The 13,753-nt window shown below is 45.2% G+C and overlaps 1 protein-coding gene across 8 annotated transcripts in view; it reads right to left on the bottom strand.

Moving 5' to 3' along the window:
• The window catches only part of AUTS2 (activator of transcription and developmental regulator AUTS2), a 771,159-nt gene that overhangs the window by 561,514 nt on the left and 195,892 nt on the right, over positions 1–13,753 (bottom strand). For 6 of the 8 annotated variants that reach the window (XM_085557101.1, XM_085557099.1, XM_085557104.1 and 3 more), the window contains exon 2: positions 590–853. In XM_085557101.1, the coding sequence (XP_085413227.1) occupies positions 590–853 (264 nt within the window). The remainder of the gene's footprint in view (positions 1–589; positions 854–13,753) is intronic. The other 2 variants (XM_077787473.2, XM_077787475.2) reach the window with 1 other exon arrangement.

The following is a 13,753-nucleotide window of genomic DNA, read 5'->3' as shown; positions in this document are numbered from 1 at the left end:
AAAAAGCACAACAAACACAACACTGCACGGTCATGAAGACAAAGCCAATGTTTTCAGCCTCCAGCTTTGCAATCCTGGCTGTTGCCTGCTCACTCCCACCACTGTTGGGAATGCAGAAGTTCTTGCTCAAGGTGGGTGATCAGTAACCCAGGGGAGCAGACACCAGCACCACTGACACCTCACAAATGAGCTCCTCACACTCTAATCAGCCTTAAATTTTTGCCTTGATTAACAGCTGCCCTTCTTGCAATTGTGTCACCTCACCCTGGATGTTCAGAGTGCTCTTCTGCTTCTGTGTACAAAGCCTAAAGACAAGAAGCTCTTTATAGGACAAAGCTGGCCTCACAACCAGGGAGGGACACCATTTGTTTGCCCTGCCAGTCTCACAGCCAGCCTGTGGAAAGCTCTTCCCACCTTTACACATTTATTTATCAGATCAGCATCAATGCACCACCTGCTCTCCCTCTCGGTGGACCTCTGCCAGTGGTAGGACACTGCACCACGTCACACCCAAGAGCCCGAGAACGAAACAACCACAAAAGCATTAAAATAAGCAATCCCACCAAATGAGAAATTGACTTTTACATACCATGAACCAACGGGCAGAGCCCTCCCTCCCCGCAGCAGGAAACTTGTCCCCCACCTGTCTGAGGCCCTTGGGTAACTTCTTCCTTTTCCCAAGGTGCTGGCACAGGTTCCGGTCATTTTCCCGGTCGGAGCTGTACTGGTGGTGGTGGAGCCTGTTCTTTTTTGGGAGGTATGCCAGCCCATTGGTAAGTGCTTCCCTTTTCTTCTTGGCTAGAGGATTCTGTCGCTTCTCCACACGTTCCTGAGGTTTCAGAGCTATGTCCTTCTGCAGAGGGAGGAGAAAAACACCGTGGTCAAACGACAGCTCTGGTTTGGTTCCAGGTGACCTGCAAAGCACTCTCAGGGCAATGCTGCAGTCACCAGGAAAGGAACAAACCCATCCTCCCTCCTCTTAATCAAAAAATAGGCAAATGCTAAATAAAATTGGCAGGATGAAGTGAGTGCATGGAAGGAGACACGTCCCCCTTGAGACTTCATACAGCCAAGCTCAATTCTCGTAAGCATCTCATGTATCAAGAGAGCACACGTTTAGAAGACAGCATTTGTTTATATACTTAAATTAACAATCTGCTTTGATTTAAACAATGCTTGACTTTTCAATATTTATTCTTATTAATTCTTGTATTTGAGAAGCCAAGGCACGAGCTGACCTAAATCCAATTAGGGCCAATGAATCTCCATTGACTTCAGGGTATGCTTCCCTCAAGCCTGACTTAAGCAGTAGATTTCCAAGTCTCAGGGAGAGGGGTGAAAAGTGCACAAAAAAAGCAACTTTTATTTGAAAACTTTGTCACTGACCCTTTAACTCCCAGAGTCAATGTCTGTCTATAAAAAAATACTCCACTGTTGTAACACAAATGTGAGTTGTGTCTCTTAGCCCACAGCTGTTTTCTTACAAACAACCTGCAACACACAGAATCCCTATTTTAATTTCAGATAAATGCCACTTGAAATGAATCTTTTTCAACAGCACAGAATCACAGGCAGAGGAAGAGGAGGCTGGAGAATTCGTTAGGAGAGAAGAATGAGATGCTATTGAGAAGATGTTAATTACAGTGCAGATTCTGCATCCAATAAATGCGACTGAGTGACATCTCCTGGAGCTGCCACGCTGGGGTCTGGTGCTGCCCGGGGAGGGGAGGTCACTGAGGCAGGGTTGTGCTTTCAGCACCCTCTGCTAAGGTGCCTGCCTGCTTGGGCCAGAAGCTTCCACGCCCACCATAGGAGCTGGGTAATCTTGTGAGCCTTTCAGCTTTGTTTACAGTCACTTAATATTATAAGTGACAGCAGGAAGGGCTATTGATCCCTGTGTCACATAAAGACTGAGGCTCAGGAGAATATAATTAAAATTATGGCACCTTTTTATGCAAAAAAAGGTGCCTAAAGGCAAAAAGCAGTTTGGCTTTAATTAAAGACTGCTCCCTAAATGACTCTCTAAAACACAAGAGCTTCACAAAATTCATAACTGAAACCAATGAGATGATTAATTAAATTGAAGACAGTCATTGTTCAAATTTGATATTTAGCAAAGGGAATGATTTTACAGGCATTAAAGATGGGAGTATTGAACAGAAGCTATAAGACATTATAAGACATATAAGACATTTTTTCTGCCTTTTCTTTACCAAAGACACCACAGGACTTTTCCCTGGGTTTTTCTTTGCAGTGTTATTCCTATCCAAAAAGTTAGGAGCCTTATCCAACCTCATGAAAGAGAACTGGAGCATCCTTAGCTACAATGCAAGATTGGTAATTTAAGAAACCTCCTGTGTCTGCTCACCGGTCCCTCCCTGCCCCTGCTGAGAAAGAGCTCAGGAGCAGCACTGACCTTCCTAAAATGCTTTGGGATCTCCTTGTGCATAAGCAGAGGCATCCTATGGAGCTGCCCAAGGAAACTAAAAGCAGGAACAAGCCCTTTCCTCAGCACACCTTCTGCCTCCCTTCCCAGGAAGGTTTTAGCTTTAGCTGCACACCATAACTGCAGGAAGGCAAATTCTCAGGTGCAGTAACCATTTCACAATGCTCCCCATCAAGAACAGCTTCATAAAACTACACCTGGACCTCCTGGACAGCAAGGGCAGGTTATAAAACAGCAGGTATTTTATTTTAGAACTGTTTTGTAACTTAGGATAGGTGTCACGCTGCTAACAATTCTTTGTTTTCAGGTCAGCATTTTAAAAAAATCCTATGTTTTGTGAGTAGAACATTATACCAGCAAAGACTTCTGTTAAAACACAGAGCTCATGTTTGTAGATACAAATGCTATTCAAGAAGATTCACTGTAAATGTGAAAGGCTGAAGGAGTGAACAAAGGGAAAACTTTCTGGGAAAAAAAATTAATTCTTCTAATGATTAAGTAGCTTTTGTGGGATTTTTCCCCCAGCTGTGAGTGATCTAAATGAAACAGTGGCAGGCTTCCAGAAGTTATAAAATGTTTAAAGGGGATAGGCAGTTCCATCAAGAAATATCTTCTTCCTATTAGCTTTAAGGGGGGTGGGAGATGGGTCAGACTCAGCAGATGTCTGTGGATGTATCTGGGATGACCCTTCCTCAGAGCCCACACTCCAACTGCATGAGGCTTCACAAATTGTCAGATACACCTCAAGAACCTGGAGCCCAGGAGAACTGGGAGGAGGGAATCTGCTCCCACACCTGTGGCAAGATGAGAGACACCAAATCCACAAAGCCTTCCCCAGCCTGGAGGGAAAGGCACCTTCCAAGGTGGAAGGAAGTGTTCAAATTAAGAAATGTTCCTCTTCTGCTCAAAGCAAAGAGCCACCAAGGAGCTGCAGATGTGCCTAACTTGTGAAAGGGGCCTTAAATCCTGTTGGGTGGGTGGGCTTGCTGTGAAATTTAGCCACAGAATTGGTGTTTAGACAACCCTGTTCCTCCAGAAGACTGTCTGCTTTTCACCAGCTGACACCACTGTGGGGAAAATCAGAGTACAGGGGATCAAACCCTTTGTGAGGGACCTGTGGGGTAGAGCCTCTCGGGGATTTCAACAGAGACACAACTTGGCCTGAAAATAAATATGTGCATAGAAATGTGTCTTAAATTCTTCATCTGCAGATTAGATGAGGACATGATAAAAGAATTCTAGACACAGGTGGACAGGATGCATTAAAAGTACCTTGAATAGAGCTCTCCCAGGGTGTTCTCCTGGTGTTTGGGGTGCAAACTGCCTGGGATTGTCCCAGATTGTGCCCCTGGAGCCCCCAGGCTCTGTGGAGGCAGCGCTTGGCTGGGAACCAGGGCCCTGCATAAATCACTTCCCCACTTCTGCCCTTTCTCCCTCATCCCATTTTTATCTTTCCCTTGTTTAGATAGGACAATAGTTGTACCATGCCGTGTGTGAGTACATTAGCCAGCACAATCTTAATTACAGTCTTCAGGCATCATCATGATTAGAGTAATAAGCTGTAATTACTCTAAGGTGACAGGACTGCACAGACCTTATCTACACAGATAAGAAGATGTAGTAATATTTCATGTCGAGACGTATTTTTCAGCAGCTACCGATGGAGTGGATTCAGCCTGAGCAGCAGACACCATGAACACTTGCAGTCTCTAATGGAGGTTTTTCTCCTCTCCTGCCAGCATACAAGCCCACACATTATTCAGTAAATCCTACAAACATATTAGGCACAGTTTAAAACCATCTCTTTCAGAGATATCTTTCATCAGTAAAGTGCCTTAAGTGTATCAGGAAGGTGACTTAAATGTATAAATATGTAATTACACACAATTCAATACAAAAGTGCATTAATATTTATGAGTGTAGTGTATCATCTAAAAAAAAAAAAAAAAATTCCATTTGTTTTATTTCTATTGGCACATTCATCAGGCTGATCCTGCTGTAGGTGCCCTGGCAGGGAAGGGGCTGTGGTGCAGAGCAGGCTCCTGGCAGGGCACTGCAACCACCTGGCTGCATTCTGCACCCACAGCCTCAGCCCAGCCTCGCCTGCCCCAGGGGAGGAGAAGCAGCCTCCAGGTCATCAGTGATCTGGCTCCATCACATCACTCCTCATGGTAGGAGGCTTGAAGGACACACTGCATTCTCATCAGGTCTTTCAGGGAGCTGTGCCTGATTTATTTCTGCAGAGTCCATCTTCTTGCTTCATAAATGACAACTAAATGAATAAATGACAACTCCCTGATTCAACATCAAACCCTCAGTGGCAGCAGGGCTTTGTGGGGTACACTCATCACCCCCCAGAGCCAGCCCATCACTGCCCTTCCTTCCCACCTCTGCCCTCTGACAACTTAAAAGCTACATGTGAATAACTCTGTTCCACTCCTTATTACAGGATTTTTCTATGGGAATGCTGGATGATAAACAACACTGTAAGCACAGTGTGTAGCAAATACACTGCAGAAATTTCCCTGGATGAACATTTCAGGTGCTGCTCAGGGATTTCAAGCCTTGACCTTTCCAAACCATCCCTGTGGATTATCACTACAATTCCAATGTTGTAAAAACTTATTTTCTGAACTTGCACTGAATGTCACCTCAGTAAAATACAACTTTTAAAACTGATTATTAAAACCAGGAGTAGTTTACACTGCAGTGCTAGTTAAATCAAATTACAATTGTAACCGTCTACAACTATATTCCAATTATTTGCTCCTCAGGTTCTTGCTAAAGTCTTTTACAGCTTTATATCAGAGCCCAACAATTTACCCTTCACTCCAAGAATAAAGAAATTAGACATTTCTAAAAACATCAAACAGTTATGAAATGTCAATGTAATACTCCACTTTAAAGTGTTCAGAAAATCAAGCTTGAAGCTGCCAGTCTGCCCTTCACTATTCCAGTATCTTCCCTATTCAGACATCCAAAGGTCTGTGTCAAACAGAACTGTAAGAAAGGCTTCTGGAGCCTTTCAAGGTACAAACAATTCACCTTTGATTGGGAACACTAGTGCAGGAGGAAGAAGCTAATTAAGGGAAAATACATTTTCAGTACAAAAGTCAATTTGAAATTCTTTCCCAGTTCCGTCCTGAGCCTGCTGTCAGCTGCAGCAGCTCTGAGGGATGGGATGTGGGGAAGCAAGAAACAGCAAAGGGAACAGCAGAACCAGAAACCATGGCAAAACCACCACCCCCACATTCACCCACTGCACTGGGTACAGAGGCTCACTTGCAAGATATCAGGATGCCTGCAGGGTACAGCTGAGAGAAATCCTACAGCTTGGCCAGCACAGAATCCCAGGATGGTTTGGGTTGGGAGGAATCTTAAATCCCACCCAGTGCCACCCCTGCCATGGCAGGGACCCCTCCCACTGTCCCAGGCTGCTCCCAGCCCTGTCCAGCCTGGCCTTGGGCACTGCCAGGGATCCAGGGGCAGCCACAGCTGCTCTGGGCACCTGTGCCAGGGCCTGACCACCCTCCCAGGGAAGCACCACACAGGGGGAATCGTTAGCTGGGAATCCAGGACAGCAACACACACAAACTGAACCCAAACCTTCACAAACCAAACCCAAACCTGCACAAACCAAACCCAAACCTGCACAAACCAAACACAAACCTGCACAAACTGAACCCAAACCAAACCCAAACCTGCACAAACCAAACCCAAACCTGCACAAACTGAACCCAAACTTGCACATACGAAACCCATACCTGCACAAACCCAACGCAAACCTGCAAAAACCAACCCAAACCTGCACAAATAGAACCCAAACCACACCCAAAACTGCACAAACTGAACCTAAAGTTGCACAAACCAAACCCAAACCTGCACAAACAGCTGCACAAACTGAACCGAAATCCCTCAGAAATACTGCTAGTCTGGGTACCCAATTTGCCATCACATCTTGACAATCCCCATCAACTCCTATTGTGTTTCTGTTACATTGGAGAATTTTTACAGCTGATGGATAAAAATTCCCCAAATCTTCAATAGCTCTCTCATGTTTCATGATTTGCTGGTTTAATTCCAGCAGAAACAATAAGATGTAAAGGTCTAAAAATAATGCATTGACCAGTCCTTCTAATCAAAACTAGAAAATAAAATTAAATGTTCATAATAATCATTCATTTCCCTCCAGATAAAATAGTTAAATCTACTGTGTATTCTTCTGATGAATGACTAGTTTCTCAGAAGCATTTATTTAGGGGGGAAAAAATTGCAAACACTCTTAAAATAATACCAGGGGAAAAGGAAAGCAGGTGTAAGGCACAGTGCAGAAGAGAAAAGAATTCTCAGAGTCACTATTACAGTATTTTAAAACACAAGGGACTGGTGAAGAGAGGTGAGATGTCAACTATATTGGGTGCAGTAGCCCATCCGTTAATCCCAGCAATTCCTTCAAGCCACAAGACCTCCACAGAAAGGTTTCATCTTGTTTTGTTTGCTTTGATTGCTTAAAGTTGCAATCCATTGCCTCCTGCATCTGTCTGGAATCTGAAAACAAGGCGTTTCAGTGTTGTACAGAAGGGGTTGTGCACCAGAGAGGGGATGAAAGGCAGTGCCAGGCTGGGGATGCTGGGATGGGTGCAGAGGAAGGAAAACAATAGCAGAGCAAGTTGCTGGCTGCTCCAGATATGTTGTGTGAAAGCACTTCTGTGGCAAAGAGATTGCTTTGGTTTTTCATCCCAAAATCATTTGTTAACAATAGCATTGATAAACAGAAGGTGCCTTTTCAGGCCCTGCCGATTTAAACTACACACAGAAATACATTAAGGCAACATTATTGAGGTTACAAAGTCAAGGGCTTGGAAGTTATGAAAGGCCAGGATTAAGGCTGCAGCCACCACCTTAATTCAGGCCTCTTGTGCATGCACGCCAAGATACAATCTTTAATTACATGATCCCCTGCTCCCATTTCCCTACACAGAATGGAAGGTGTTCAGCTAATGAGCAGCCACTCAGGATTTTGTTTGCTCCTCTTTGTCCATCTTGAGGACCTAGGCCTTGTTTACTGGCACTCCATTCACACCCTCCTCTGAATGCACAATGATTAATTTCCTCAAGGGTTTTTCCCTACAGCTCCTCCCGATAGCATCAGATAGATGCTCAACAAATACCAGTGGCCTATTTTACAGTTGTTTTGCCAAAGGTATTTCACTATTCCCATTTTATAGGTGGCAATAACACTCCTGACATGTTCAGGTCAGAAACATCTGCTAATTTTAAGCATTTATTGGGAAGCACCTGAGATTTAATTTTTCAGAGAAATTGGCTCCACAGAGCACTTTCTTTAATGAAGCACAACCTTCATTGATTTCAGCAGCTGAGCACTCCTGAAAATTGGGTTTTAGTGAGCACCATGTGTTATAAGGATACAGGGAAGAGCTGTTTCTAAAATAATGTGGTACCATGGCCTCCCTTAATGCCACACAGCAAATACAAGCTGGAGGTAGAGGAAATCTAAGACTCTGGTACCAGCTGTCGAGCTGGCAAAAGCTGGTGTCATACATGAAGATGAGGATGAGAGAAATTGATTGCTATTCATTTATTTCATGTTTTTCAAGCATGACATGCTATTCTCAGCCTTTTATTCCCCTTCCCCCCCGTCCCTGCTCTGTTTTGTGTCTCCCATACTGTGCCATACCATGTCACAGTTGTGCAGAACAGTCAAGAAATTGCTGAGCCTGTGCAGCCTGAGTTAGCAAAACCTCATCTTGGTGCTGAGGAAGTGCTGAGCAATGCCAGCCTCCACTGCAAGCGTGGCAGTGTTCCTTGAAGCTGCCTGGCTTGGTGGAAGGCAAAGAACACACAGCTGATTCTGCTCTGACTGCTCCTGCCAAGAGATCTGAAGCTCTGGCTCCAGCCAGCATCTATCTGCCAGCCTAAAAGTCCCATTGTGTTTTCTCTAGGGATTTTTCTAGGTCTAACACAAATTGCCAGCAAAGGCCAAGGTTTTGTCTTTGCTGCAGATTTGACTCAGTGACCTCCAGCTCATCTTGGGTTGCCTTTTTGAGGCTGAAACAGCAGCGAGACGTGGCCTGTGCCAGCAGTGGATCCGTGTCCTCTGCTGACACCATCTCAGCCACGTTCTCTCAGCTCCTCCTGCAGACTCTTCAGTCCCCTTTGGTGAGTTCCTGCTGTGCTGCACCTCCAGGCTCTGGTCCTGGCACAGCAGCCAGGGCTGTGCTGCCCACGCTGCCCCTCCAGCCCATCCCTGCTCCCTGAGCAGAACCAGCACCACGGCTCCAAACCCCTCCATCCCCCCGTGTTCCATCCATCTGAAAACCCCAAGGCTGCTCACAGCCCTTGCAGCCAGGGGAGATGGATCCCCACTGCCCTGGGTTTATCTCACAGCACTGAGCCTTAAATAAATGTGCTTGACTTACCCTGTGAGCAGCAGGGCCACATGCTCATATTTATTTTCTTTGTTTGAGGAATGGAGAGAAACAGAAAAGAGATGTGGAGAGGAGGCCCTAGGGATGCTGCCTTTAAATCTCCACGCCAGGGAAGAGGGCTGCAGTGCTGGTGCACTGCTCAGTTAGGATCAGAGATAAGGCAGAGGGAGGGCACTGAGGCAGTGCTGAGCTGCTCTGTCCCTGTGCTGTGGCACAGCAGTGGCACAGCTGTGGTGACACAGATCCCCAGCACCCAGCACTGCCCCAGGCACTGAAACCTTGCACAGCACTGCCCTGATCTGGAGCAGGGGCACATCCACCTGTGGGCACGGGCTGGGACTGGCATCTCCCACTGCCTCAGGTCACAGCAGGGCCAGGAATATTTATCCTTGGAAAAGGGGTTGGCCATGGTGGAAAACACTTATCAAGAACCACAGAGAATAATATGAAACACAAATATTTCAGTATGTCTAAATAATTGAGTAGCTCCTCAGTTCTACACCAAAATTTCCAGGGTTTTTTTTCCCTTCACATAGTTTTCTTAATTTTCACCTTTTTTTTTTTTTTCTCATTTAGAATGGAAAAAATACTTTAAAATTTTAACATTTCTCCCAAAAATAAAATTTTTGTACATTTGTATCTGTAGTTATATAGTATTTGCATATACTGATCAAAACACACATTCCAGGAGATTTCACTGGAGGGAAATAAAATTCCACTGCAAGAGCAGCTGGCACAAAGCTGGCTATGGGCTCCTCCACCCTTCACACACATTGTGTTCTCTGAATAATTCAAACAGCACTTTGGTTGGCAGGCCACAGACCCAGGCAAGGAGTTAGTGGGCCAATAAATTTTACATTTAAAGGGTATCCCCCTTTTTGTAGAGTTACAATAAATGCATGTGGGCTTAGACAGCTCTCATCCCTGCTACCCCTGCACTGGGAACAGATGACTTCAGCCTCACACTGGCACCGTTCATTAGCACAGCACTCAGCAGTCATAAAAAATGTATTATGGTTTGTAAATGGAATCAGAAGCACCTCTGCATTCCTTGTCTTGCAGGAGGATGGTGCAGCACCAGGAAAGTCCAGTGCATTCCAGAGGTCTCAGGATGCTCCCTAGAATCTCCTGGCCACACGGAGCTGGGACACACTTGCCTTTGCTGCCCTGCCAGCCTCGAGGCTGGATGAGAAAACCTGGAGTCGAGACAGAGACACCACCCTGAGCCAAGCCAGGTAAAAACAGGGAGGAAACTGCTGTAGGGGGGGATGGAAACATCCCTGCCATGCATGGAAATATCCCTGCCATGCACTTCTGCACCACACAGGCAGCCTTAACCCACACAGGGAAACCAGAGCATCCCTCTGCACACCCACGCCAGCAGGACAGAGGATGCAGAAATGAGCAAAGGAAAGGACAGAATTAGCAGAACCACTCATGGATTATGCCAAGTGCTGTGATCCATGAGTAATCCAACCTGCAGATTTTTTCACCCAGCCAAAAATCTCCACATAATAATGGGTTGTAATTATTGAGCCTTAAGAAAAAGTTAATCTATTTTAAAACATCCCTTTTGATCTGATATGTCAAGAATTTGAACTACTCAGCACAGCAGCTTTTCTAAGCTCTGTCTTGTACTCCTCTGGATTTTCTTTTTCCTTCTCTAGGAACTCCCTGACTCTACCACTCTTTTGGCATGTGGCATACAGCCAAAACAAAAAAGACTGATGAGGAAAGATTTTAAAGAGAAAGAACAGTGATCAGAAAATAAGGAAAGAGAGCTCAGCTTGGACCTGAGGACTGCAACACTTAAGGTGAGCTTGGCAATATCCCTCGTTAGGAAAAGGATCAGAACCTTTTTGCAATTAGAGAGAAAAAAGAAACAATGGTTCAACTTCCCATCAGCAAATGAAACCACCTTCTAGCATTCAGGCTGAAAAAAAAATAGTCAAGAATAAAAATTTAAGAAACAGAGCAATATGTAACCTTTCCATTTGCTGGCTTATTCTTCCCCAAGGAAGCAGATACAGTGAAGATAAATTTGACGATCAAAAAAACAGAGGGATTACATTCTTGTACGGTGCTGATCACTGGCAAATCCCCCTCCCTGCAGTTCAGAAGCACAGCTTAGCATAACAGACAAGATTTATCATTGCCTTGTCCTTCGCACCACTTACAACCAGACCTAAGTTGCTCCCATCTCAAGAGTCCTCACTCATGTACAGGAGGGAGTGAATACCAGAACTGTTCTGCTGTTTGTGTACAAAGGGACAAACCCTGCCCAACACAAACCCCCTGGGGAAAGGCCACGTTTTCACCTCTATTTCTGCACTGCTGTGAAGGCATCACAGCCTGGCTTCAGCTCTGGGCTCAGTGGATGCTCCACAGTCTTTGTGGGATCACCCAAAACCCACCAGGTACATACCTACAGTTCCTAGGAGGTGGCACAGATCCTCCTTCTATTTGTATGTAGAACACAGAGTCTCCAGTTAAACAGGCATAGAACACAGCATGGATAAATAAACAGGGAAAACCAGATATAGCTTTCTCCAGCTGTATGTCAGGGCACAGACCCTGCAAAGCCACTTCATACACCAGAGAAAAAGAGAATTTCCTTCACTGTGGCTGAAAATATAATGTCTTCTGCAAATATTCAAGATATTTTGTAGATAGATCTTTTAAAACTGAAGTGTCATCTAATATTCAGGGTTATTTAGTAGCTGGAAAAGCAATTACTGCAATATTTCTTGTTTATAGCCACCTAGAAGCTACAAATTTAACTTGGTAGTGATGCACAGTCAGGGGATCTGGCTCCAAAGCAGAACATCTCAAGTCAAGAGCTTTGCTAATGCCTGCAGCAAAGTTGCAAGGAGTTACAAAAGCTGTGAATCACATCACTTCAGCAGCACTTAGAGTCAAACCCCACTTCATGGCACGGCTGCCTGTGCTGAACTCTTCGTGCTGTAGGAAGCATCCCAACTCCTGTCTCTCTGTAAAACTTGCCTCGAGCAGGAACAGATAAAGCTCTGCAATGCATCTCTCCAGAGCCACAGAATATGTTGAAGAGAATAAGAACCATGAGCAGGAAATCAGTCTACACTGGGAAGGAAACCTTTCCTAGGAAAGGTTTGTTTTCTAAGCTGCTTGTAGGGGAGAGTATCCAAATCTGTCTTGTCTGACCTTATCACCAGGCACAGGATTAGAGCTGGCTGGACTGGGAAGGTAAATTATTAATGTGGGGGCCTGGAGGTGGCTGTGGGAATTCCTGATCTCCCCCAATGCTCCCTGTGACCTGCAGTGCTCAGCTAAGCCCTGGACCACAAAGAAGGTATTCAGGGGCCTAAAACTATTTAATTCCCATTGACTGGCTTTCCAAAGGAAATAAATGGCTCCATGAATTTGGGCCTTCAGCCCTCCCATGCAGCAGAGCTCATCTGTGAAATGGAAGTAAAACCACATCCTATTCCATCTGTGCTAAATCCTGGCAGAGGTAAATGGAGCAGCCCCCGAGGAGCAGCGGGGCTGCACAGCAGCTCAGGGACAGCCCTGCAGGGTGAGGGGCTCCTGCCACATCTCATCTCCCTCCTCCCAGAGCCAGACCAAGGCAGCCCCTTTGGACAGGACTGCATCCCACAAGGCACACGAGGGCTGGCACTGCCCGTTTGTTTATTTTGGGAACAACAGCAAAGCCAGTTTCTCCTCTTCCAAACCCCTGCAGCCCTTAAACTTCATGCCACATCCTGTGGGACCCTTCCCTGCCTCCTGCCAAGCAGGCACTTCTTGCACCTCCCTTATTCTCCCGCAGCTGATGTGCAGGGTGGGAAATGTCTTCTGTATCTTCTCCATCCTCCTTAAGCCTCACTGCTGTCACTCAGCCACGTCTGGGGTTGTGGTTCTGGCTTTCTCCTGTTCTTCCCCCTCACTGACAGGCTCCCTGACACAGAGGGAGCACAGCACTTCCCTCTCCACTTCTTCATCCCAATGTTGTACCTCGTGTCATGTGGACACGAGGAGGTCAGGACAGAAAATCCAAACCAGCGCTTCAAAAGGACACCCAAGTCTGCAGCTTTATTGTGAGGCGAAAATGACCTCAAACCCCCAGACTAAACAAATGCCTGGGGTGAAAAAGATGGAATAAATTAAAGGATATAATTATGGCTGGGAAATGAGAAAAGGAGGTTGCTCAATAGGATGAAAGAGGGATTTGAGGAATAAGAAATGAAAGGAGGTGTCAGCTTGAATCAGCCAGGTTGAAAACTGCTGCTGATTTTGACTGACATACTGAGACTTTCCAATTGCAAACTGTTTCTCTAATAAGCTGCAAATTCATCTCTACACTTTTACTTTGATCTTAATGCAAATATTTTATAATGGACACATTTAATGATTTTCAGGTGCTTATTGGTTCTATCAGACTTGATACTGGAATCAATCTCCTCTTTTAGAAAGCTTGGGTTAATGGCAAAGTTTATTAAACTGCATGCAGTCATTCAGAGAAGATCAATAGAGACATGATTACAGAGCAACCAGAGGATTAAACATGAGATTTATCACAAAATTAAACTGAATTAAATGTTCTCTGATAGCACTTGAAATGCTGTCGATACTCTTAACTGATAATCTATGCTTTCTGTGTTTACTTACCAGGCAGCAGGGAAGTCTGGTTTGAGGAAATGACTGTAATGTAAAATCTGCAAAGATTTGCTGAGAGCATTAAACCTCACCTAGAAAACCATTATTTCTTCCTGTTAGAAAAGCAAAAGCATTTTGCTTCTTTGCCCATTTCCTCTTTAAGGGAGAGGGGGATACAGCCCTCTCCCATATCACACTCTGCAATCTCCTTCTCAGGGCCATTATA

This window comes from Lonchura striata, chromosome 19 (genome assembly GCF_050655825.1).
Source record: "Lonchura striata isolate lonStrDom1 chromosome 19, ASM5065582v1, whole genome shotgun sequence".
NCBI lineage: Eukaryota > Metazoa > Chordata > Aves > Passeriformes > Estrildidae > Lonchura > Lonchura striata.
The sequence above is the reverse complement of the archived record's forward strand: the minus strand, read 5'-3'. Positions and strand labels throughout refer to the sequence as shown.